Source organism: Furipterus horrens, unplaced genomic scaffold (assembly GCF_987537825.1).
Source record: "Furipterus horrens unplaced genomic scaffold, mFurHor1.1.pri manual_scaffold_1, whole genome shotgun sequence".
NCBI lineage: Eukaryota > Metazoa > Chordata > Mammalia > Chiroptera > Furipteridae > Furipterus > Furipterus horrens.
In genome coordinates this window covers 110969488-110995815 of record NW_028327171.1, presented here as the reverse complement: position 1 = coordinate 110995815, position 26328 = coordinate 110969488, and the positions used below count along the sequence as shown (strand labels likewise).

Sequence of the window (26328 nt, the reverse complement as noted above, 5' to 3'; positions counted from 1 at the left end):
CAACACTGTCACCGCAGCTACCACTGCCAGCACAGCTTGACCTCTCTGCCCCAGCTTCGCCCCTCCTACCCGTCCGGATGAGCACCACTTCTTTATAACTTCATACGTTGGACTTCCATGTAGCTTTATTTTCTGTAACTTCTGGTTATTTCTGGTTTTGCAATAGATGTATTCCTTCTTATTTGTGGAGGGAGATGGAGTGTGTCAGTCTAGGCTTCCATCTTGGCTGGAAGTAATACACAGTTTCAAACAATTGAATATTACTCAATGCTAAAAAGAAAGGAGCTATCAAGCCATGACCAGACATGGAAAAAAACTTAAATGCATTTAACTGAGTGAAAGAAGCTGATCTGGAAAAGCTATGTACTGTATGATTCCAACCATATAACATTCTCGGAAAGGTAAAACTATGGAAACAATAAAAGGTCAGTGTTTACCAGAGGTTTAAGGAAAGGGAGAGGTGAATAAATAGAACATAGAGGATTTTAAGGACAGTGAAACTAGTTGATATGATACTACAATGGTAGATACATGTTGCTATACATTTGTCAAAACCCAGAGGATGGGCACCACCAACAGTGAGCCCTAATGTAAACTATGGACTTTGGGTAATGATGATGTCTCAATAGAGGTTCATTAATTATAACAAATGTAGCATTGTGGCGCAGGACATCAATAATGGGGTAGGTTGTGAATTTGTGACGCCAAAGTAGGTAGGAACTCTTCTACTTTCTCTCTGTTTAGCTGTGAAATTAAGGCTGCTCCAAAAAATAAAGTTCATCAGTTTTATTTTTAAAAGGTGGAAAAGTGATACAACAGGGACAAGAAGTGTTAGGAAGAAGATGAGCCTGGCAGAAGAGAACAAAAATTACAAAAGATCAGGCAGACTAAAGGCCAAATATAGAAGAGGCAGTCAAGATCAGCAGGTACTATTTAGGTCTACACAGAGAAGAGGCACTCAATGAAAGCAGGAGATCTGGAAAGGCAGGAAGCATCCTACAGGGAACAGCACTGGTGGGTGGCAAACTCTGTTCCTGGAGCAGAATTGTTTGCTCTTTGCCCTGTACTAAGTGTTCTTCCAGGGGCTAGTGGCTGGCCCCCAAAAATGGCTTATTCTGAGAGAGCTGAAGAGAGATACTAGGTTACATCAGAGTCTACACCACTCTGCCCCCTTCTGTTTTATCTCCTTGCCAAAGTTCTGACCACAGAGCTGCCCATAAGAAAACTGTTGTGAGCTCCAGAGAAATAAAGGGCTTGAGAAGAAACCTCAGGAAAGAAGAATCTGATTTATAAAGTATCTCTCACTGAACTGTTAATTCCTTGAGGACAGAAGCCCCAACTATAAAAGGCTTAATCAGTAAGACAAAGCTGTACCCTGGCCATTGTGGCTCAGTTGATTGGAGCGTCATCCTGTGACCAAAAGGTTGCGGATTCAATCCTCGATCCCCAATCTCTGGTCTGGGCGTATACAGGAGGCAGCAGAGAAATGCCTCTCTCACATCACTGTTTCTCTTTTTCCCTTCCTCTTTTTCTCAAAAAAAAAAAAAAAAAAAAAAAAAAAAGTCCTTGGGTAAGGATTAAAAAAATAATAATAGTAAGACAAATCTGTTATTCCTCACAATAAGCATGCTAACAATGGAACAATTCTACAGGTGGTTAATTTAGTGGCAGTTTGTTTGTTTTTTCCTTTACCCTTTTATCAACCCCTCTCTATTTTCCTCATTCCTGAGCCTCTGGCAATCACTTCTCTACTTTCTGTATGAGTTTGACTTTTTATTTAGATTCCACATATAAGTGATACCATGCAGCACAAGATTGTCAAGTTTCATCCATGTTGTGGCAAACATCAGGATTTCCTTCTTTCTCCTACACTTAGATTGTTTTCATACCTTAGCTATTGTGATTAATGTTGCAATGAGCATGGGAGTGCAGAAATCTCTTTGATATTCTGTTTTCATTTCCTTTGGATATATACCCAGAAGTTGGATTCTTGGATCATACATAGTTCTGTTTTTGTTTTTTTGAAGAATTTCTGTTGTGAAGCTTTTGAGGAACTTTTCATTGTGACAGGTTCTTTTCCTCTTTCTGTTCTGCTGCCTGGCTTGCTCTGAAGCTGCGTCTGCTCATGGTCATAACAAGAGCACTGCTGAAGTTCCCAGGCATGACACGGAGATTCATCAATATTGAGGAATGAAGAGAGATAATTTTCTCCCATGCACAAAAGGACAAATATTATACAATTCTACATATATAAGGACCTAAAGTAGTCAAATTTATAGAAACAAAAAGTAAAATGGTAGTTTCGGGGGCTGAGGAGAAGGGAGAATGTGGAGTCAGTGTTCAATGGGTACAGAGTTTCAGCTGGGGAAGATGAAAAAATTCTGGAGACGGATGGTGCTGCTGGTTGGACAACAGTGTAAATATGCTTAATGTCGCAGAACTGTACATTTAAAAATCGTCAGAAGGGGAAAATGTTTTTAATTGAGATGTAATTAACATATAACATTATAGTGGCCCTCCTGTACCTATGGTTTTACTTTCTGTGGTTTCAGTTACCCATAATCAACCATAGTCCAAAAATATTAAATGGAAAATTTCTGAAATAAAAAATAAGTTTTAAATTGTTTACCATTCTAAGTAGTCTGATGAAATCTCAAGCTGTCTTGCACTGACCCACTGTGTCCCAGCTGGGCTGTGAGTCATCTCTTTGTCCAATGTATCCATGCCCAGTAGTCACTTAGAAGCCATCTCAGTTATCAGACCCACTGTCACAGTATCTCAGTTCTGGTGTTCAAGCAATCCTTATAGTATCCTAACACTGTGTCACAATGCCCACATCATCCACCTCACTTTATCTCATCGTTAGGCATTCTATCTTACATCACCACAAGATGTCAGAGAGTGAGCCTAGTACAATAAAATAATTTGAGAAAGAAACCACATTCACATAACTTTCATTACAGTATATTGTTATAATTGCTCTATTTTATTATTAGCTTTGGTGTTAATCTGTAGTGTGCCTAATATATGAATTAAAATTTATCATAGATATGTATGTGTAAGAAAAGCATAGTGTATATAAGGTTCAGTACTATCCATGGTTTCAAGGCATCCACTGAGAGTCTGGGCAAGTATCTACCACAAGTCAGGAAGAGGGGCTACTGTATGTTATTTTCAGGAGTACAACATAATGATTTGATATAAGTATATATTGGGACATGATCAAAACAATAAGTCTAGTTAACATCACCACACAGAGCTACGCATTTTTCCTGTGTGGTGAGAACATTTAAAATGTATTCTCTTAGAGTAACCGAATGCAGGCCTGGCTGCCCTTCGCTTTGAAAGCCAATACTTGAGAGTCAGATGCTGATGTAAAGGAAAGTGGTTTTATTCAGGTGCCAGCAACCTGGAAGATGGGGGTGCTCTCGTCAGAAAGCCTATCTTAGCATCCCAGACATCCTGGCTAGTTATATAGGGGAACCGTGGGCAGAGGAAAACTAAGGAATTTCTGGCGATGTGCAGTTTCTCAGCTCTGCTCTTGGGTGGTTTCAGTGTTATATCCTGTGAGTGTCATCGTGTAGTTTCATCACTTGATCCGCAGTTTCACTGCTGATATCTGGGACTAGGACTTGCAGGCAGCGTTTCTGCTGGTTCTGACATGAGTCGCTGACACTTGCCCAGTTTCTTGTGGTCAGGGTCTTTCTTTCCTTGGTTAAGCAGGAGCTGCAGCTGGTGATGTCTGTAAAATACTTATAAGGAAACTTAGTGCATGAGTCTTCTATGAATTTTTTAGTACAGCCTACTCTATAATTACCACCTACTCTCATCATCTATTATTTTTATGGTCTGTACCTATTTAGCACACAAGATTTTATCCACATTTTCTTTTTACATAATGTTCTATTTCCCCAGTTAGAGTTTAAATCTTTTAAATTCAGGAATCCTGTTTTATGTCGGTTTTTATTTACAATACTTAATCTAATACTAGAAGCTCTCAATAGGAATTTGTTTATTTCTAAGAATGATTAGATTTTAAGCATTGATCTAATATATCATAAAAGGTCTGGGGCTCCCTTTAAACCTAATTTAGATAATAATTGAATAATAAAGTTGTTAAAATCTGAGAGTAATGTTTTCATCAAATTAAATCCTAGTATATGTCTACATTTGTATATTTGTATATACATTTAACAGAATATACATAGAACCACAATTACATCTGTTTGTTGTGCTATGTTGATGTACTACAGCTCATTTTTCAAAGGCAGATATTATAGTTCATTTTCAGACACCTGTGTTCTCATGATCAGTTCTTTGAGACTATATTTTGATGTACAAGCTATTAAAAGCTTCTTGTACTGAGTGACCTTTGAGGCAGAATTTAGACTGAATACTTGCGGGGGTGCTACCTGTTGCTAAGTGGAAGACAGCAGAAAACCCTGGATTCAAACCTCTACTGGGTTTTTGTTTTCCTTTTGTTTCCTTTCATTTTGCCTTAAGAAGATGAACAATAAAACCACTACCCTGATATCCTTGAAGAAGGCGATGAAAAGGTTGCTAAAGGCTACTGGGAGGGAACAAGCATAGGTCTGCTTTTCTGGGAAGATGGGTTAGAGAAGTATCAGGAATAAAAATAGGGAAAGAATTACAGACATGCCAATTAGAATTCTGTATCTGTTAAAGTGGTTTAAGTCTTGCCCTGGCCAGATAGCTCATTTAGTTAGAGCATTGTCCAGATATACCAAGGTTGCGGGTTTGATCCTTGGTCAGGGCACATATAAGAATCGACCAATGAATGTATAAATAAGTGGAGCAACAAACAGATGTTTCTCTCTCTCTCTCTCTCAAAAAGAAAAAAAGGTAAATAAAGCGGTTTAAATCTTCTAGGTAAAAAAATATGTAAATTAATAATAAAAGTTTATTCCTAGGTGCAATAATTCCATTCAGTTAATGCATGTGCTATATGGTAGGTATACAAAAATACGTAAAATGTGATTTCTGCCCTGAAGGAACTCACAGCCTGTAGGGATAATAAAGTATTCAAAAATGCTTAAAATTTAATGTGATTAACCATATAATGGTCATGTTTCTAAAGGGCTATTAGAACATGAAGAGAGGATCAATTAATTTTGCCTTTGACACTAGGAAAGGAAACTCTTCATAGACATTTAAGCTTGATCTTAAAGTGTGAGTAGGAGTTTATGAGAAAGAAAAATACAGAAAGGAACTCTAGGCTGGGGAAACAGGACATGTAAGCCATAGAAGCTTGGAATCACATACTATATTCAGTCAGCAGCTAGATGTCTTAAGCAACTGGTAACGAGGCTGTGAGAGGAGGGACAGAAGGTGGGAGCATAGGGTAAAGGACGTTGTTTCCTGCTAAGGAGATCCAACTTGGCTCTAATGATATCACAGGGCAAGTCAGGTGGCATAAAATATATATATAATCAGTCAAATGACATAATCATAAGTGTGTTTCAGGAGCATATTCCTGGAAGCATAGATTGGAGGTGGCAGAAATTGAAGGCAGGGATCCAGCTAGGCTACTGTAATCCTGATGATGATTAACTGGTTTAGTGGAGATGGAGAGGTGTAGACTAAAGACATTAATGGGGGGGGGGGTAGAATCATTCTGAGATTTCTAGTTCACGCAATTGAATAGCTGGTGATGTCATTAACTGAGCTGGGGAATTGTAGTAGAAAACACTCAGATTTGCAGAATGTTCTTTAGGATTTATTTGGAATGCTCTGGAAATGGTTTTTGGTGAGAGGATGCCAAAGAACTGCTGCAATTATAAACTTTTATACTAATTGACAAGCTAGAGTTCCTCTCTACATTTCAAGCTAGAGATAACCTATGGTCTAAAGTTAATAGAAACAGTATGCCAGATAATATAGTTTTGATGTGTAGAGATTGCAGTATATTAGGTCATGCAGGCTTACACTCCTGCAAAATGCACATTTCATACTGAGCCTTATGTAAATAGCAGTGAGAACATTCCACTGTCATAATTTTGGAAGATGGGGGTGGGGGTAGTTAGTAAGTTCACTTTAGTAGTTTAGTTTGACATCCCATTCAGGTGGAAATGTACGAAACATAGTTGAAGATACAGGTCTAGAACTTAGGGATAGAGGAGGTACTTGAAGCTGAATTAGCCTTGAGAGAAAGGTCAAGGTTAGAACCTGAGCAACCACAACAGTATTCAGGTCACTGTGGACATAGAAGCTCAGGGAAGTGGTATGTGTTTGTGTCTCATTTCCTTCATAAAAGACAGTGTGGGTGGCTTCAGGCAAGTTCAGTTAGACGTCATTCTGGTGCTACAGTGCCCTCTCATGATTAGGGCTGTTTAGAACTACTCAAGTCCCCTTGTTTGCTTACTCAGCTCAACATCTCATTCACGTTGCAGATTTTATACAAGACATGTTTTATTACTCCTGTTTAAGTTCTCTGCCAGGTGTTGAGGGATGGGAATAAAGCTATCCAAGAACCTCTTCCTCCAAGAGCTTACAATTTTGTTCATGAAAAGCTAACTCTAAAAATAAAGCAGGAGGTGAGAAGTGACAAGTGATAGAGGTAGTCCTTGGGAGAATGGAATAAGCAGGGTGAGATCTCTAGGTAGAAAGGCTGGTGGGATTTAAGCAGGCAGTGGAACTTAAGCTTATCCTTAAAGGAAGGATAGAATTTGAATAGTCAGAATAGGGTAGAGAAGGCTGCCTTATTAAATACTGGTTCCTGCACTAGTTAGTTATATGAACTTAGGTCTCAATCTTTTTGATACCCAATTTCTTTATGTGTAAAATAGTAAAAATGATTGCTTCACTTCTTATGGTTGTTGTGAGACTCAAAGTAATGCTTGTTATATAAATACATTTTAAAGTAAAAAATACAATTCAAAGACAAAACATGGCTGATGAATTCAAGTAGACAATTCAAAAGTTTGGCAATATAAGGAATGCAAGAACTAGGATGATGGATAGAGAGAATGGAGAATAGCCACCCAACTTTTTAGTGGTTATAAATAACATATGATAGTCTTACCCTTGACATCACCTTAATTTTATCCCCTGACCTAAATTAACAATTGATTATTTTATCCTATAGAGTAGACCACAAACTCCAAGCTTTTTTTAAAATGTATTTTATTGATTATGTTGTTACAATAGTTCCAACTTTCTCCCCTTTACTCCCCTCCACCCAGCATCTCCCTCCCCCAGCAATCCCCCCACCAAGTCCATATCCATGGTTCGTACATACAAGCTTTCCCGCTTCACCCTTTCATATATTCTTCTTCTCTCTCTCTTTTTTTTTAGTAAATATGTGATTAATTATTTTAACAATAAAAAATAACTATCCCTCCCTCTCAGATATTAAGACCCTTTCTAATCTTGTAAAGGACAATGGGCGAAGGTCTCAAGCTCCTCTAGATGCTTCAAGCTGGACATGGTCATTGTCCTACCTACCTTTGGGTCCAGAAATCCCTAATAAGAGTGGGGGTGTGGAGAGGAGCGTGGCCTTCCCACATGGGAAAGGATCACGCAGACTCCAGGTCAGTTGGCGGTCTCCGGACAACGGTGTGCTTGGTTTAACAGGCTGGCATCTTTGTTGTATTCTGGGGGCAACAGATTTGGCGAAAAGGGTTAAAAGACATCATTTAATCCATAACTACTAGATGACAAAAGTCAGGGATTAATTTTTCAATGTTCCACATTAGGGAAAAAAAAAAAGAAAAAAGGGGCTTCTTTGGAGGAAGGTGTGCTAGGCACATCTCACCTGTCCAAAACACTTTTGCCCATTATACTTAGTTTGGGCTGAGGGAAATACTTTAGGTTTCCCCCCTCTGAGACCTCTGGGCCCTTTCTGTCCAAGCCATTAGGATAGAAAAGAGAAACCAGTTTTAAAGTGAAGCCCACAGACCACCCCATTCTTGACCAACCCAGCCATTTAGTTCAGCCAAACAGTTGAGTCTCAGGAAGCAGCGCTGCAGAGAATTAAGTGAGGCTTATACGTACAGACAATCACTCAGGTAATGCGGTCACAGGCTTATGCCCTTTGAAAACAGAAAACACATGTTAATTTATGTAATATAACCCACAAACAAGTCTCTAAATCTCTAAGACTGTCTTATTGGGAAGACATCCAGTTGCAAGGCACTTGACATTCTACTTGCCTGCAACTTGAATATCTTTGATGATATCACAGACATGGTTTAATTTTCAAGTGAAACCATATTTTAAGTGAAAAGAAACTTTTAGGACAGTTAGCTGCACTACTTTATAGTCTACCACTGATCATTGTGATTTTCCTTGAATAATGACATTTCTCCCTAAGATTACCCTCCTTGTCATTAAAGGGACTACATTAAGTCCATTTTTAATTTATCCCGTTCATTTGCATAAACACAACAAGAGCAGAAAATGATCACTTATGATCTTTAGTTCTGCTTTGCTGGAACTTACGCAAGGAACATTTAGGGTGACCCTCAGTCTGCTCGTCAGGGCACAGAAGCTGGGCCACATACCTGGCATTCATCCTTGCCTGTACACACCTGTCCTTTCCAAGTCTTTCTGGTTTTTCATTGTGCCTTAAGGTCCCTTCTAGCCATCTTTCAGGAAGACAACCTTCATTCCTTCCCTGGAAAGATTGCTGTGGACCACACAACCAACCATGGTACCAGCCCTTTTATCTCGCGGGCTTTTATTACCTTTGAAACTCATTCCCAGTTCCTCAGGGCTTTTTGGTAACAACCTGAGCCCAAGTATGTCTCCTTTAGGCTTGACATTCCAGTCAAAGACTTGGTCAAAAAAAAGAAAAAAAAAAGGAATCTCTATTAACAACTAGTCTTATTAGTTTTATGCAAAGAAACTTATGTCATTACTTCTTTAGAATGCCAAACTCTGGAGGGATCACATAGGGAGAAAAATATACAATGTGAAGGAAAATCTTGGTCTTAATATTCACTGAACTGGCATTTCCATTCTTTATATTTTCATTTTTCCCCCACTAAAAAAGTTTTTTGTTTGTTTTTCCATTACAGTCGTCTCACTTTTTCCCCCCTCTTGCTTCCCTGCACCCTGCCCCTCCCTTCCCCCATATTCAGTCCCCACTCAGTTGCCCGTGTCCGTGGGTCATTTATACATGTTCTTTGACTTGACCCTTCCCCTTCTTACCCCCTTCTCTCCCTCCCACCTCCCCCCTTGTTACTGTTAGTCTACTTCTTGTTTACATAGCTCTGGTTCAATTTCGCTCATTTGTTTGTGTCGTTCATTAGTTTCCTGTAATAGGTGACAGCATACGGTATTTTTCTTTCATTGCCTGGCTTATTTCGTTAAGCATAATTCTCTCTAGTTCCATCCATGTTGTTGCAAATGGTAGAAGTTCCTTCTTTCTTTCTGCTACATAGAACTCCATTGTGTAAATGTACCGCAGTTTTCTGATCCACTCATCTACAGATGGGCATTTAGGTTGTTTCCAGCACTTGGCTATTGTAAATAGTGCTGCTATGAACATTGGAGTGCATAGGTTCTTTTGATTTGGTGTTTCAGGATTTTTCGGATATTATCCTAGCAATGGATTCTGGTTCAAAAGCAGTTCCATTTTTAGTTTTTTGAGGAAATTCCAAACTCTTTTTCACAGTGGCTGCACCAGTCTGCATTCCCACCAGCAATGCACCAGGGTTCCCATTTCTCCGCATCCTCTTCAGCACAAGTCATTTGTTGATTTGTTGATGATGGCCATTCTGACTGGGGTGAGGTGGTATCTCATTGTGGTTTTTATTTGCATCTCTCTGATGGCTAGTGATGTTGAGCATTCTTTCATATGTCTATGGGCCCTCTGTATGTCTTCTTTGGAGAAGTGTTTGTTCAGGTCCTTTGCCCATTTTTTAATTGGGTTGTCTGTCTTCTTGGTGTTGAGTCGTATGAGTTCTTTATATGTTTTGGAGATCAATCCCTTGTCTGAGATGTCATTGGCGAATATATTGTCCCATATGGTTGGTTTCCTTTTCATCTTGCTGATGTTTTCTTTAGCTGAGCAGAAACTTTTTAGTTTGATGTAGTCCCATTTGTTTATTCTTTCCTTTATTTCCCTTGACTTAGGAGATATATCAATGAAAATGTTGCTACGTGGGATATCTGAAATTTTCCTGCCTATTTTTTCCTCTAGGACTTTTATGGTATCACTGCTTACATTTAAGTCTTTGATCCATCTTGAGTTTATTCTAGTGTATGGTGTAAGTTGGTGGTCTAGTTTCATTTTTTTGCATGTCCCTGTCCAGTTCTCCCAACACATTTGTTGAAGAGGCTCTTTTCACTCCATTTGATGTTCCTTCCCCCTTTGTCAAATATTAGTTGACCATATGAACCTGGGTTTATTTCTGGGCTCTCAATTCTGTTCCATTGATCTATATGTCTGTTCTTAAGCCAGTACCAGACTATTTTGATTACTGTGGCCTTGTAGTATAGTTTGATATCAGGTATTGTGATTCCTCCTACTGTGTTCTTCTTCCTCAAAATTGCTGTGGATATTCTGGCTCTTTTTTGGTTCCATATAAATTTTTGAAGTATTTGTTCTAGGTCTGTGAAATACGTTGCTGGTATTTTAATAGGGATTGCATTGAATCTATAAATTGCTTTGGGTAGTATGGGCATTTTAATGATGTTGATTCTTCCCATCCATGAGCATGGTATATGCTTCCATTTATTTGTATCTTCTTTAATTTCTTTCTTCAGTGTTATGTAGTTTTTTGAGTACAAGTCTTTTACCTCCTTGGTTAAGTTTATTCCTAGGTACTTTATTTTTCTTGTTGCTATGGTAAATGGGATTTTTCTTTCAGTTTCTATCTCTGAGTTTTTATTGTTGGTGTATAAAAATGCCTTCGATTTCTTTATATTGACTTTGTATCCTGATATTTTGCCGAATTCACTTATTAGGTTGAGTAGTTGTTTTTTTTTTTTTTTTTGTGGAGTCTATAGGGTTTTCTATGTACACTATCATGTCATCTGCAAATAATGACAGTTTTACTTCCTCTTTTCCAATTTGGATGCCTTTTATTTCTCTTTCTTGTCTGATTGCTGTGGCTAGAACTTCCAAGACTATGTTGAATAGGAGTGCAGAGAGTGGACATCCTTGCCTTGTTCCTGATCTCACGGGGAATGCTTTCAGTTTTTGCCCATTGAGTATGATGTTGGCTTCAGGTTTCTCATATATGGCCTTGATTATGTTGACGTATGCTCCCTCTATTCCCATTTTGCTGAGAGTTTTCATCATAAATGGGTGTAGTACTTTATCAAATGCTTTTTCTGCATCTATTGATATGATCATGTGATTTTTGTCTTTCATATTGTTTATGTGGTGTATTACGTTTATTGATTTGCAAATATTAAACCTTCCTTGCATCCCTGGGATGAATCCCACTTGATCCTGGTGTATGATCTTTCTAATGTGATGCTGGATCCGATTTGCCAATATTTTGTTGAGGATTTTAGCATCTATGTTCATCAGTGATATTGGCCTGTAGTTTTCTTTCTTTGTTGTGTCTTGACCTGGTTTTGGAATTAGGGTTATACTGGCTTCATAGAACAAGTTTGGGAGTCTTCCCTCTTCTTGTATCTTTTGGAATAGTCTGAGGAGGATAGGAGTTAGTTCTTTCCTAAATGTTTTGTAGAATTCACTTGTGAAGCCATCCGGTCCAGGGCTTTTGTGTGCTGGGAGTTTTTTGATTACTGCTTCAATTTCACTAGCTGTTATCAGTCTATTCAGACTTTCTGCTTCTTCTTGATTCAGTTTGGGAAGACTATAGGTTTCCAGGAATTTGTCCATTTTCTCTAGGTTGTCAAATTTCTTGCCATACAGTTGTTCGTAATAATTCCTCACAATCCTTTGTATTTCTGTTGTATCAATTGTGATTTCTCCTCTTTCGTTTCTGATTTTATTTATTTGGGTCCTCTCTTTTTCTTGATGAGCCTGGTTAAAGGCTTGTCAATTTTGTTTATCTTTTCAAAGAACCAGCTCCTACTTTTGTTGATCTTTTGAAGTGTTAGTTTAGTCTCTATGTCATTTAATTGTGCTCTGATCTTGATGATTTCCTTCCTTCTATTTGATCTGGGCTTTGCTTGTTCTTCCTCTAGTTCTTGTAGCTGTGGGGTTAAATTTTTTATTAGAGATTCTTCTAGCTTTTTTAGATAGGCCTGTATTGCTATGAACTTTCCTCTCAGGACCACTTTCGCTGTATCCCATAGGTTTTGGGTTGTTGTGTGTTCATTATCATCAGTTTCCAGAAACTTTTTGATTTCTTCCTTGATGCCATTGTTAATCCATTCATTATTTAATAGCATGTTATTCATTCTCCATGAGTTTGAAGGTTTTTGAGTTTTTTCCTTGAGGTTGATTTCCAATTTTAAGCCATGGTGATCTGAGAAGATGCTTGATATAATTTCAATTTTCTTGAATTTCTTAAGGCTTGTTTTGTGTCCTACCATGTGGTCTATCTTTGAAAATGTCCCATGTGCACTTGAGAAGAATGTATATTTTGTTTCTTTGGGGTGAAAAGTTCTATATATATCAACTAAGTCCATTTGACCTAGAGTGTTGTTCAATGCCTCAATATCTTTGGTGTTTCTTTGCTACAAAGATCTGTCCATTGCTGACAGTGGGGTGTTAACGTCCCCTACTATGAGTGTGTTGGTGTCTATATCTTTCTTGGAGTCTTTCAAAATTTTCCTTATATATTTTGGTGCTCCTAAGTTGGGTGCATATATATTTATAAGGGTTATATCTTCTTGATGGATTTTTCCTTTAAGTATTATGAAATGTCCTTCTTTGTCTCTTTTTATGGCCTTTGCTGTGAAATCTGTTTTGTCTGATATAAGTATTGCTACCCAGCTTTTTGTTCATGTCCATTTGCTTGAAATACTTTTTTCCATCTCTTTACTTTCAGTCTGTGTAGACCTTTTGTTCTAAGGTGGGTCTCCTGTAGACAGCATATATGTGGGTCATTCTTTCTAATCCATTCAGCTACCCTATGTCTTTTAATTGGAGCGTTTAATCCATTTACATTTAAGGTTATTACCGATAAGTACTTATTCATTGTCATTTTTCCCCTTTGTACTCGTGTTCTTCTCTGTCTCTCTCTGTTTCTTTATCTTCTTAAAGCAGACCCTTTAGCATCTCTTGCATTGCTGGTTTGGTGGAGATGTATTCTTTTAGCCTTCTTTTGTCTCAGAAGCTCCTTATTTCACCCTCCATTTTAAATGAGAGCTTTGCTGGGTAGAGTATTCTAGGTTGTAGGCCTTTGTTTTTCATTGCTTGGAATATGGTTTGCCATTCACTTCTGGCTTGTAATGTTTCTGCTGAGAAATCTGATGATAGCCTTATTGGAGCTCCCTTGTATGTTATTAGTTGTTTCTCTCTTGCTGATTTTAGGATTTTCTCTTTGTCTTTGAATGTTGCCATTTTAATTATGATGTGTTTTGAGGTGGGCCTGTTGGCGTTCATTTTCATTGGGACCCTCTGTGCTTCCTGTACTGGCGTGACTCTTTCTCTCCCCATGTTAGGGAAGTTTTCTGTCATTAGTTTTTCAAAGAGGTTTTCTATCCCTTGCTCTTCTTCTTCTCCTTCTGGAATTCCTATGATACGGATATTATTACGTTTCATGTTGTCCTGCAGCTGTCTTACAACCTCTTCAGTCTTGTTCAGTCTTTTTTCATTTTGTTGCACTGTCTGGGAGTTTTTGTGTACGTTGTACTCCAGCTCGCTGATCCGATCTTCTGCTTCCTCTAGCCTGCTTTTAATTCCTTCTACTGTGTTCTTCAATTCAGAGATCGTATTCTTCATTTCCTCCTGGCTCTTATTGATAGCTTCTATGTCCTTTTTCATGCTCGTGTAATTCTCTGTAAATTCCTTGTAGTTTTTCTGGAATTTCTTGTAGTTTCCCTGGAGTTCTTTGTGGTTTCCACTGAGCTCATTCAGCTTCTCCATAATCCATGTTTTGAATTCCGTATCTGATATTTTGCTCCCCTCTATTTCATTTAGCACTCTCTCTGGGGATTCTATCTTTCCTTTTGATGGGGGGTTGTTTCTCTGCCTCCCCATTTTTGTGACTCCTATTGTTTGTTGGTGCTTCTTAGAATGGTTTGCACTTCCTGGATCTGCCTCTGGTAGCGTCAGATCATGTACCAGACTGGCCCTAGGCAGCCTATTGGAGACTTCCAGGGATCTACTGCCTTTGTCTGTCTTCTTTAGTTGTTAATCTACTCAATCTGTGATTAGCCGTCAGGCTTAAGGACCATGGGTGTGGCAGCTTAATTCCTGTAGGCAGGGCTTTTATTTCCCCTTAGTCTGACGCCACTTGGAGGGGAAAGGTCTGTCTGCTGTACTGGGGCTGACTTAGCACTGGCTGGTCCTGGGAGGAGGTTAGTGTAGCTTCCACTTACTCCTCCGCCATCTTGGATCTCCGTCTGTGTTGTCCTTGATGTTATTTCTTTAATCTGTCTGGTTGTATTTCAGCTACTCTTTGGTGTGTCTTTTTCTCTGGTTAGTTGATTGAGAGTCACTCTGCCCACCTTGTCTTGAGATCTTTTGTGGAAGTGCTGCTAAAACATAATCACACAACCCAAGCAAGAAACCCACACCCTCCAATATCTTCCCCAACTACAGTCTCACTATAGGTTGCAAATGAGCCCGTATTAATATACTTGTGGAGATATTAGGACTCTTATTTCATAGGAGAAACAGATAGGAGTTGTTTTAAATGAAGGAAGGGTAATTTTGAGCGGGAAGTTGATAGGGTAATAATATTAGCAATTGGGATCAAGGTTATATAAGACAGCAATTAACATTTACACTGTATGTTTGAAAAGGAGGAGAGAGTTACAGTGTGGAGTGAGAAAGTGGAAGTGTATAGTATTAGGATTATATAATCGGTATATGCTATACGTTTAGCGTGGAAGGGAGGATAGACACAATAGACATCCAAGCAGACAGACAGCCAGAAATTGAAGCAGAGGGCTGAGGAGGTTAGAATGTAGGAAACAGATTGAGAAAGAAATTTTCAAGAATAAAAATACAGAGTAGAAAATAGCAAGACAGGAAGGGAGAGAGGAAAGAGAGAGAAAAAGTAGAGAAGAGAAGGGTAAGAGAGAGAACAAAAGAATAAGGGGAGGGAGAAGAGGGGGGACCGGATAAAAATTTTAAAAAATATAAAATATAAAAAAAATTAGGAGATTAAAACATGATATAAAATAGCAAGATAGAGAGAAAGAGAGAATATATAGAGAGAGGAATAAGAGATGGGAAAGCAAGAGGATGGGGGAGGGAAAGAACACGGGGGAGGGAAGGAAATCAAGAGGAAGAGGAGATATTAGGGAGGGAAAGATTGAAATTGAAGAGTTGACTAAAGATAGGATTAAGAAGAGAAATACAAAAGTCAGAGAAAGAAGTGAGGGGATGGGGTGGAAATAGAGAAGGGTTAAGAAGGGGAGGGTGAAGGGGGAGGGGAATAGATTAGAATTAAAATTTAAATATTAAAAGATTAGAATGTAAAGTGGAATAGGGAGAGAGAAAGAAAGGGAGAGAGAATATTTATAGGGAGAGAAGGAAAATAAGGGCACGGGAGGAAAGAAAAACGAATGTAGACTGAAGGGGACAAAATAAAGAAAGATATTTAATAAAATTGAAAGTGCTTAGCACAGAGAAAGGAGAGAGAGAGAAAGGAAACGGAGGGAGGATGAAGATAAGGGAGAGGGAAGGGGATTAGAAGAAGGGAATAGAAAGGAAAGGGAGAGAACTTAAAATTAAAAAATTAACAAAGAATAGAATGAAGGGGAGATATGCTAAGGGGAGAGAAGGGAGGGAAGAAGAGGGGAGAAAAGGAGAGAGAATAAGAAAGGATGGGATGGGCAGTTAGAGAGAGAGTGAGAAATAAAAGAATGAGAGGATTTTAACTCAATTCTACTTTTAGGCACAGTCTCTCGGTATTTTTGGTTGGTTTGTTTTTTTGTTTTTCCTTCCTTCCTTCTTGAGTCTGCCTCTATTCAAAATTCCTTGGGTTTCAAATCTTTTCTGGTTGGTTGGCTGGCTGTCGGAAGGTCCTGCTTGATTCTGGGATTGCTAGTCTTTTATTCGTGGGCCTACCGCCGCTCTGCTGTGAGCTGCCTTTAGTTGTTCCCTCCTGAGGTGCCCTCAGCCCTCCTCAGGCTTGTCCAGCCACTCCTTCCCCCTGTTGGTCCAGCCTGTGCCTGCCAGCAATCCCCGCCCTGCCTCCAGTCCTGTCTCTATTCCCAGGCTACAGCTTCTGCTCTCTTCCCTGTCTATATGCCTGCGCACCCTACCTCTCTCCCTGTCTCAAGACCGTCCCTTTGTTCTGCAGGACTCTGGCACAGTCGATCAAAGCGCCGGGCCCAGTGGCACTTTCCTGCCCAGGGCCTCTCCCCTAGTCTGGAGCTCTGCAGTGGCTTTCCCGCGTGGGCTCTTCCCCTTGCCCCCAAACTGTCTCTATTCCGAGCTACAGCTTCCGCTGGCTTCCCTGTCTATAGGCCTGCGCGCTCTATCTCCCTCCCTGCCCCAGCATCGTCCCTTTGTTCTGCAGGACTCTAGTGCAGTTGGTCAGCGCAGTGCTGTCTTACCCAGGAGCTCTGCACCAGTCTGGAGCTCCGCAGCAGCCTTTCCCTGCGGGTCCTTCTCTCCGCCCTAAAACCGCTTCCACTCCAGAACCACCGCCTCCGCTCTCTTCCCTACTTACACGTCCTGCGTGCCCTATTTCTCTCCTAGCCCCAAACCCACCTTTTGTTCTGTGGGATTCTAGCGCAATTGCTCAAAGCGCCGGGGGCATGCACTGCTCTCTTGCTCAGGAGCTCTCCCCCGGCCCAGAGTTCCGCAGCAGCTTTTCTGTGCGGCTGTCTCCTTGCCCCCAAACTGTCCCTTTGTTCTGTAGGGCCCTAGCGTAAGTGCTGGGCGCGCCTGGGGTGCTTCGGTCAGAGGTTGCAGCTGAGGAGGTTTCCCTCTAGACTCAGATCACGCGGTTTCTCCGAGTCCTGGTTGTTCACTGTTCTCTCCCTCCTCTGGCTTTTTGGGCCAAATCCTCTCCCTAACTCCCTACAAGAATTCACTTATCGGTGTGCCCCTAGCAGGGGAAGCCTCCAAGCACCTCTCAGCTAGTGAGCTCTCCGTCTTGGTACTGCAGACGCACCGAGTCTCGGAATGACTCAGCCTGTAGTGTGTGGTAAACCCCTCCACCCCCCTCCACGCTGCCCCCACGCTCTCCTCCCTGTTCACGCTATCGGAGATCCACACTCACTCAGTCACTCCTCTCTGCATTTGTTCCTGGAGTCTCTCCTTAATAGGAGCGAGCTGAGAACATTGCCCGTACTCTGCCGCCATCTTCGGCATCCCAAACTCCAAGCTTTAAAAGCACAGTTTAAGCAACTGGACTTCACCAAGGATAATCTGATACAAAAATTTGAACATGATAGCAAGATGCTGGCAAGCCAGGCAGTCCAAGATGAGCTGTGGACAGCAATTCTGACACTCAAGTGAGTATCCCATGAGAAATCAGTGGAATTTTGTGGCATTGTGAGAGTTTACAATGGTCATTCTAAAATTTAATTTCTTAATCTGGTTCCAGCAATGGATTGTGAAGAGATCACATATTCTTAGGTTCACTTGTTCAAAAAATGTTAATTTGAGCACCTGTTAATATGCCAGGCACTGTAGAACTCATCAGTCTCTTGCTTGCTAAAGTCTTACTAACACAGAGATGGATAATATAACTCCTCTGCAATTGAGAGATATATAGTATGGGTGGCCAGAGAATTAAGGTGTTCAGTCTAGCAAAGCTCTTATTTCTAAAATGTAATAGCTGGTTCTCCTAGTGGATTTTGACTTCTCTGAGTTCTCCTAATAGAATTCATTTTATAGTTGAACATAAAGTATTCTACTGCTTTACCCAGTCAGGGCACATGACTAGGTTGCATGTCAGGTCCCCAGTTAGGGGCGCAAGTGAGAGGCAACCACACAGTAAAAAAAATAAAAATAAAAATAAAAAGTATTCTACTGCTTTAGAAGCTCTTCCCTTTTTTGTAGGTTAACTGCAATGGAATTGAATATTATGTATAGCTATGTCATTGAAGTACTCATCTGCTTGCACACTCATGTGCTTGAGAGGCTTCCAGACCTGGTGAGAGGTCTTCCCACCTTAGCCTCTGTCATTAGACAAAAAGTCAAGAACAAGCGCATTAGAGTTGTGTGGGAGTCTGTCCTGGAGGAATTTGGACTGCAAGAAGAAAATATCACAGCACTTTGTACCTTCTTTATTGCATATGGTAACAAGGCAGAACACTACAATGCCAACGTGAGACAGATGTACATGAGGGATGTCAGTTTCGTGATCACCAACATGGTAAAGAACCAGGTGCTGCAAGATAGTTTGTTGAGAACTGTTCAGCTCATTGAGAAGGGGAAAGCAGTGGCAGCCTCTGAAGAACAAAAGCAACTGGTATCTCTAAAGGAGTTGATACTAACAGTCAAAAACTAACCTGTTACCTTATGACCTAGCTATTCTACTTCCAGTAATTTATCTTGCAAATGGAGAAATATATGTATATAGAATTGTGTTATGGACTTACTTTCATAGCAAAAGTTGGGGACTATTAGAGAAATTATGATAAATTGATACACTGGATACTTTCTGTGTAGCCATATAAAAAAAATGAAGAAGCTCTGTGTTACTATTGTATAACGAATGATATACAGTTATCACAAAGATGTGCTGTTTTAAAATATTTATTTCCAATATGTATTGTTAAGTGTAAAAAGGGATAAACACAAATACATATATACACATATATAAACTAATATACCCAAAAACTATAAACTTTGTCTGGAGAGATACATAACAACATGATAACATTGGATGTTTTAGGGAAGAAAACTAAGAGGCTAGGAGGTCAAAGGTTGGAGGAAGTCTTTTCACTGTTAATCCATATGCACATTTTGAATTTTGAACCTTGTGAATATATTATCTATTAAAAGACGAAACAATAAAAATTACCTGCTCTGTATTGCAAGTGATGTACATTTTTTCTCTAGTAAAGTAACACAATTATTTAAACTAGAAAGGGAACTCACATACATTGACCATATACTTAGGATACTTAATTGAACACCAAATGCCATGTGCTAAGTGCTGTAACAGAAATGTATAAAAATGTGGACCCTGTCCTCCATGTAAAGGTTAAATGCTCATCCTTTATTTGGGAGGTACAAATTCAGGACAGCAAGAATGAGGTAACACTCTGGAAGGATGTTAGGTAGAAAAGGATAAGAAGTCATACAGGGTGATAGTTACCTTGCTGGCATCTCATTGAACATAAGCCACAAAAAACAAAGCAGGTTGCTTGGCAAGTACACCCCCTCAATCAGGTCTTTCTTCAGACATACTGTTTGAAGAAATCACGCCTTGGATAAAAGAAGGAAATGTCTCTGCTGTGTTTACTCAGTCCACTATTTTCAACTGCTATTTTCAGTCTGCTCCGTGGGGAATGACACCCCATACTTCCAGGATGCAGCATCAAAGCCCTCCCAGCAGCCACGGGAAAGTCAAAGCCTGCATTGTTCAGTGCAGTGTTTCACAGGAATCTAAAAGTGGCAGGAGACAAAGCTTCCAGGAATGCAACTGTTCAGCCCCAGGCAGACCAAGGAACAGTGGGTCCAGAAAGTAATCAAGGCCAAGGAAATCTGAGGAAGCATATATAATGTATTCATTACAGAAGAGTTCTAAAGATGGAATCAAAATGCAAAATTAACCCTGGCAGGTGTACCAGCTCATTTGATTGGAGTGTCATCCCATAACTCTAAGGTTGAGGGTTCAATTCCTGGTCAGGGCACATACCTAGGTTGCAGGTTCAGTCCCAAGTCTGGGTGCATACGTTCCCATGTCCAGGTGCAAGAGATCCCCAGTCAGGGCATGTACGGGAGGCAACCAATCAATGCTTCTCTCTCGCATCAATGTTTCTCTCTCTAAAAAGCAATGAATAAATGTCTTTGGGTGAGGATAAAAAAATTTTTAAATGCAAGAATTAAGTAAGATTAAGATAAAAACCACTATCACTAGGGGATATATGATTTGGGTGAGTTGAGAGGAGGGGTATCACTGTGTGATGGAGAAATACTTGCTAAAAAAGTTCACTGAATTGATCCTTGAAGCAGGCAAGCCACAAACCACTCATTTAGGATAGATTTAGAAAGCAATGACATGAAAGTATAAGATGACAGCAAATAGAACATAGTTGAATATTTCAGAGAATAATGGATGATTTCACGGGAAAAGCAGTTTGGAACCATTGTAGAGAGCTTAATTCTGGGCTAATGGATCAATACCATGGACAACTCAATGGCATCCAAACATTTTTGAATCCATATTAAAACAAAACAAAGCTCTCTACCAAGGACCTACATCTCCTTGTTTGGGGTTTATCTGGAAACCACTCATCTCCCCAATGTGAATGACTTCAGCAAACCCAAAAAACCTTAAAGACTATCTTCATGCAGTGATTTTCTTTTCTCTTCCTCTACAGTTGATTTCCTCAAAAAACTCAGGCCTCCCCACCCCAATATTTTTAATGTGATAAAATACACATAAAACTTACCATCTTAACTAGTTTTGTTAGGCAGAATAGATAGCAAACCAAGGCAAGGAGGAGGAGGGAGACATGTTTCACCCACTAACTCAGCAGTCCGGAGCCTGGTCAAATGAGATTGCCAGGTGTTTTTGATACAGAGTGGGGGTCTCCAAGAATCCCCAGAGCCTGTGGGTTGGGGAATGTTGTAGTATTTTGTGGTCAAGGGCACACAAGTAATTCCAGCAGACAGAATGGGACGGACGGAGGGCTGCCACACAGTCAGGCAGGTCAGCACTGAGCAGTGCAAGCACTTTCCTTTTATTGGTTTTTCCAGATATGCTAACCAACAGGGAGGGTCAAGAATGAGCTCACAAGCACATTCCAGGAATGATTACAATGTAGTTGAAACTTACAACAGAGGAAGCTTAAGGGATTAACTGAAGAGAATGCTTCCTGATAAACAAGTCTATATAGCATCTATAGATTCAAAAACAGAAAAACAGATATCCAATCATTTATTCTTTTAAGACTATGGAATGGTTGCACTGGTCCTTAAACACTAACAGAAAGCAATCAAGGTTAAACACCATTTGTGCTTAGTTTTGTCTGATTTTCTTATCAACATCAGGGAAGACGGAGTACTCAGCAAGATTCTTTTTAAGTCACAGGATGTCTTTAAGATCCTGAGGCCTGAGCAGTCAGAGACTGTTGGCACCAGCGAGGCCAGCTCGCTGCTCGGATCATTAAACACCTGAACCGAGAGGCATGGAAACATACCTTAAATCAGAAGTCTTGATTTCCAGCATCAGGGGAATAGGGAAAAGGGAACAGTTTTTAAGATGTCTTTGCATGACTATGGCTAGTAGCTTAGTGTCTCAGTTATGCAAATAGCTTTGGTTCTTCCAAGGTCCCAAGAAGATGGAAGGGGTTTTTGACCATGGAATGGTGCGGGAAGAGCATTCAGAGCCTGTGCAAGGTTCTGTGAATGGTCAGAACTTGTTACCACGTGCACTGGGTCAGAGGATGCAGTCGGGGGTTTAAAAATAGGCAGCAGACATTTTAGCTAGGATCTCCATGTGGTTTTGTGAAGAGAAGGGAGATCCACGTGGTTTGCAGGAAGGAGGAGAACACCCTGTGGCTTTGGAAAGGAAAGGGAGAACTTTATGTGGTTTACAAGGAGGCTGGAAACTCCACGCGGTTCTGCATTGGGTTACAGGATAGTTAACAAGATTATGCACTCTCTTCAGGGTACTTACTACTGTTTCAAAAGTGAGTTAACCTATGTAAGGGATAAAGAAGCCAGTGACTCTCAAACCAGTAGTGTTACAGAAACAGGGGAGTCCAAAAACAAATCCCAGAGTTTGCGGCTGGGAGATGGGGAAAAGGAAGCAGCTTTCAGGACGCCCTTGCATGCCTGGGGCTAGTGGCTGGAAACATTGTTGCACAAAGATCCGCTTTACTTCCAAGGCTCAGGAAGATGGGAGGGGTCTTGGACTGTGGGGTGGTACGGAAGGAGCCTACAGAGCCTGCATAGGGTTCTGTGAATGGGCAGAACTGCTTGCAACACCCACTGTGTCAGAGAACGCAGTCAGGGATAGATAAGCAGCTGTGGACATTTTAGCTCTCTCTCTGGCTCTGGCTCTCGTGGGCTCCCTCCATGTGGCTTGGAGGAGAAGGGGTCTCCAGGCTGCTTAAAGAAGAGGTTCTCGCCATGCGGTTTTGAGGAGAGGAGATCCATGCGGTTTGCAGGAAGAAGGCAGTTTACAAGGAGGCTGAGAATCCAGGCGGTTCTGCATTGAGAGCTGGAGGGCACCACAGCACAGAAAGGACCTCCCCAATCAGAATTGAGTGATTGGCAGCTATTGGTAAAGCTGAACTGTGCCTAGAAAGTAGGGAAATGGTGTTTCTGACTTTCCTAAGACTGGCCCGGTCTGGGAGGGGAAGGCAGAACTATGTACAAATAAACAATTCTTTTTCTTTTCACCAAACTCTGGTATTGAGAGTTATAATTCTGGCGGCGGGCAATCGGGCCCCTAACTAAACAGCCCGTGGGTTCTGTTTCAATCGGAGCAGCCCATGGGTTCTGTTACAGTAGGAGGTCGTCGTCGGCAGCCGTCCGTCTCGAGAGACGATGGTGTAGCTTCTTAAGAGTCTATCTGCACCGCCGAGAATGGCTGTGCAGTCCGACTCAGGAGTGACACGGTATCTGTCTCCTCCCGTGTTGAATCGACATCTTGCGATGACGCTGGAGTGTCCTCTCCAGTGAAGCTGAAGCTACAGAGCCTGGGCAGGGTGATATGGAGGGTCTGCTGTTGCCCATGCAGCAGACCCCCCCTCTCTTCGCAGCTGAAGGGTCCAAGGGAAAGACGGAGTCAATACAGCTTGGCTTCAGGTGCGCCGCAGGAGTTGCCGGTGTTGACTACAACGTCAAACCGCCTTAGGGACTCCGGCTCCGGATTTTCTGTCGGGGTTTACTCCCTTAGCCTTTCCCCTGAAGAGGTATGCCGCAAGGCAGTGGAGGTTTTTTGGAGTCAGAGTTTTCCTTCTCTGATGTGCCCTGACTGGAAGATCGAACCAGCGACACTTAGCTCGCAGGCCGACGCTCAATCCACTGAGCCAAACCAGCCAGGGTAACAGTAGGAGGTAATTAACAGATAAATCATGGAAAAGGGGTGAGGAAATGACATTCCACCGCTCCTCACACATATCTCTGGGATCAAAAGGAGGAAGACTGTCATCACCAAACACAGAGAAATGGGAAGATGTAACTAGATAACTTTGCAAATACATTGGAGATAAACCTATAACTAGATTACCCTTAGTCAATCACACCCTTAATTAAGTAGTTAATTGTGTTAGATTGTGAACCCGGATTAACCAGTAATGGAGAAACAGGGGAGAAGGAGAGGGACAGGGGAGCTAGTCATGTTAGGGAGGGGGAGCTAATTGTGTTAGTATAAAACCAGTTTTCTTTGTCTACTTCACGCGCACATGCTCCTGGCTGGTGGTGCGCCTGACCCTGCAGACTCGCGAATAAAGAAATCACTTTGCTGCTCAAGTCCTGTGTCCCGGTATTTTATTGTGAGCGTTTCTCACACCCAGATATACAGAAACAGTGGGAATTTCTTAATTAAGGCAAAGATAAACCTTTTTAGTAATAAGACAAATGCCTAGGGTTTTGAGAAATGCTCACAATAAAACACTGGGACACAGGACTTGAGTAGTAACTGAGGCAGTTGTTTATTCACAGATCTGCAGCTCTGGGTGCAGCCTAAAAGCCAAATCAAGGTGCATGCTGAAAAGATGGAGCTGGCTGTTTTATCCTAAGGCGAGTAAAGCCCCCTCTCTTCCCCTCTCCCCCTCCTTCTCCTCTGTTTTTCCATGCTGGATACTCCAGAGTTACAATCTAACGTGATTAACTAAATTAACTGAGGGTGAAAATTAACCTAGGGTGATCTAGTTATAGGTCTTCCTTTAGCTCTTCTTTGAAATTTCTCTATCTTGTTTGCTGGGCTGTAGAACTACATTTTCCCACTTCCCAGAGTTTGGTGATGACTATCTCCCCAACTTGATCTCAGATATCCTTTGTCCTCAGAAGCATTTGTGCTGAGCTGCAGAATGCCCCTTTTCTGATTTGTAAATATGCTAATAGTGTTAACTCTGACTCAGAGACCCTCTAATTACATTTGCCCTTTGCTGCTAATTATTTTCTGTTGGTTTGGGAATAACCAGTTTCCTTGCCCCTTACAGGGTGGGACTGAACAGAACCCACAGGCTGCTCCAATTGAAACAGAATCCACGGGCTGTTTAGTTATTAGTGGCTCAATTGCTTGCCACCAGAAGCATAACTCTCAATACCAGAGTTTGGTGAAAAGAAAAAGAATTGTTTATTTAATGGTTATACAGATTTAGATTATTTGCAGATTTTTGTCGTTAAATTTTCTTTAAAACACCCACAAACACATAGTTCTGCTTCCCCGTACCAAACCAGGCTAGTCTTAGAAAAGTCAGAGATACAGTTTTCCTACTTCCCAGGCACAGTTTAGTTTTACCTGCAGCTGCCATCATTTGATCCTGATTGGGGAAGTTTTGCCTGTGTTGTGGTGCCCTCCAGCTCTTAATGAAGAACCATGTGGAGTTCCCAGCCTCCTTGTGAACTGCATGGAGTTCTCCCCTTCCTTTCCAAAGCCACATGGTGTTTCCCCTTTTGTCTCAAAGCTGCGTGGTGTTCTCCCCTAAAATGTCTGCCGCTTATTTTTAAATCCCTGACTGTGTCCTGGGCATGGTAACCAGTTTTGACCATTTACAGAACCTTAACACAGGCTGTGTGCTCTTTCTGTATCATTCCATGGTCAAAACTTTCCCTCCCCCCATCTTCTTGGGGCCTTGGAAGAACCAAAGCCATTTGTGTAACGAAGACATTAGCCACTAGCCACTAGCCACAGGCATGTAAAGGCATCTTAAAAGCCGTTTCCTTTCCCCATCCCTCACCCCACAGGCTCTGGGGATTTTTGGAGACCCCCCATTATGTAACAGGACTACCCACCATGACCTGCATTAGGGGTTTATGATGCAGGTCCATAGAACCCTTTTTTCCATCCACAAAGGTTTGGTTCTAAAGTACTAAGGATCACAAGTTTTAATTTAATCTGCCATTTCCCAGTCAAATATATTTTTCATAGCACTCAATTCAGTAGAATAAATTGTTCGTACAAGAACTTAATGCCAAATGGAAAAACTTATTTCAAAATGCATAGAATGTTAAACTATTTTGTTTCAGCCTCTTTGTAATTTTGATTGTTCTAGATTGATATAATAATAGAATACTACATCATATACATGTGAAATTGGAAAACCTGGTGTCTACCACACCCTATAAGCAGAGACAGGGATTGAATCTTTATGTGCACTTCATTCAGATGGTTGGGGACCTAAGAAGCCGGCAGGTTTGTGTGGTTACAGACATTCTTAAATTCCATTATAAACGGACCTTTTTTATTAGAAGAAAAGTGTAGGTAAGGGGTTTGGAATTCAGGGAAAAGGTTACTCAGATCAAAGCTGCATCATTCTTTCATCTGTGTTCTGGGAGGTGGTCTTTGTGTCCTGGGCTTGCGCCCTGGGCAGTAGTCTTTATCTGTGTCTTGGGTGGTGGTCGCCTCACCTTGGAGTACAATGATTCAGATACCATCTTGAATTACTTGAAGTCCTGAGTCACAAAGGTGGAACTGCTTATGGTCTCCTGCAGTGAAGGTGGGTCATACCTTCAGTTCCTGGAACAATACCTTTTTACAAACGTTGATTACTAAGCTTATTAGCTATTACCTGAAACTAAACTTTTTCCAACATTTGAGTCCCCCATTACATGCACATGACTACTGAGCCTCAGGATAGACAGCCCTAAAACAACTGGCCTTTGAGACGCAGACTTAAGGGGCTGGGCGACGCAAGGAAGTGTTGTGTCTCTGCAAATTATACAAGTTTGCTGTTTGTTGATTCTCTGATCACCTTTTGTTTGAGATGAACCTCGGAGATGCTTTACTAAAAACTTTGGATGGCAATCTAAGCGACTTAGTTACCAAATAACTGAAACAGAAAGACTGAGGAGTACTGGGGGAAGAATATTTAAAACTTGTTTGGAGGTTTCCGTTTTCTGTGCACGTACAACAATTCCACGTTCCCGCAACTTTCTACAAGCCAGCTAAAGCAGGAAGC

At 41.0% G+C, this 26328-nt stretch overlaps 1 protein-coding gene across 1 annotated transcript; it reads left to right on the top strand.

Annotated features, from left to right (window-relative positions):
- The first annotated feature begins 678 nt into the window (after nucleotides 1-678).
- SMCO1 (single-pass membrane protein with coiled-coil domains 1) lies at nucleotides 679-18545 on the top strand. Its single transcript, XM_090287022.1, has 3 exons — nucleotides 679-683; nucleotides 17341-17529; nucleotides 18080-18545. Exons 1-3 carry the CDS (start codon nucleotides 679-681, stop codon nucleotides 18528-18530), a joined length of 645 nt encoding a protein of 214 aa, XP_090143148.1. The 3' UTR covers nucleotides 18531-18545.
- The last annotated feature ends 7783 nt before the right edge of the window (nucleotides 18546-26328 follow it).

Coding starts and splice junctions, on each gene's coding strand:
- SMCO1 (XM_090287022.1), top strand. Junction 17,530..18,079: donor ACAGCAATTCTGACACTCAA/GTGAGTATCCCA, acceptor CCTTTTTTGTAG/GTTAACTGCAATGGAATTGA.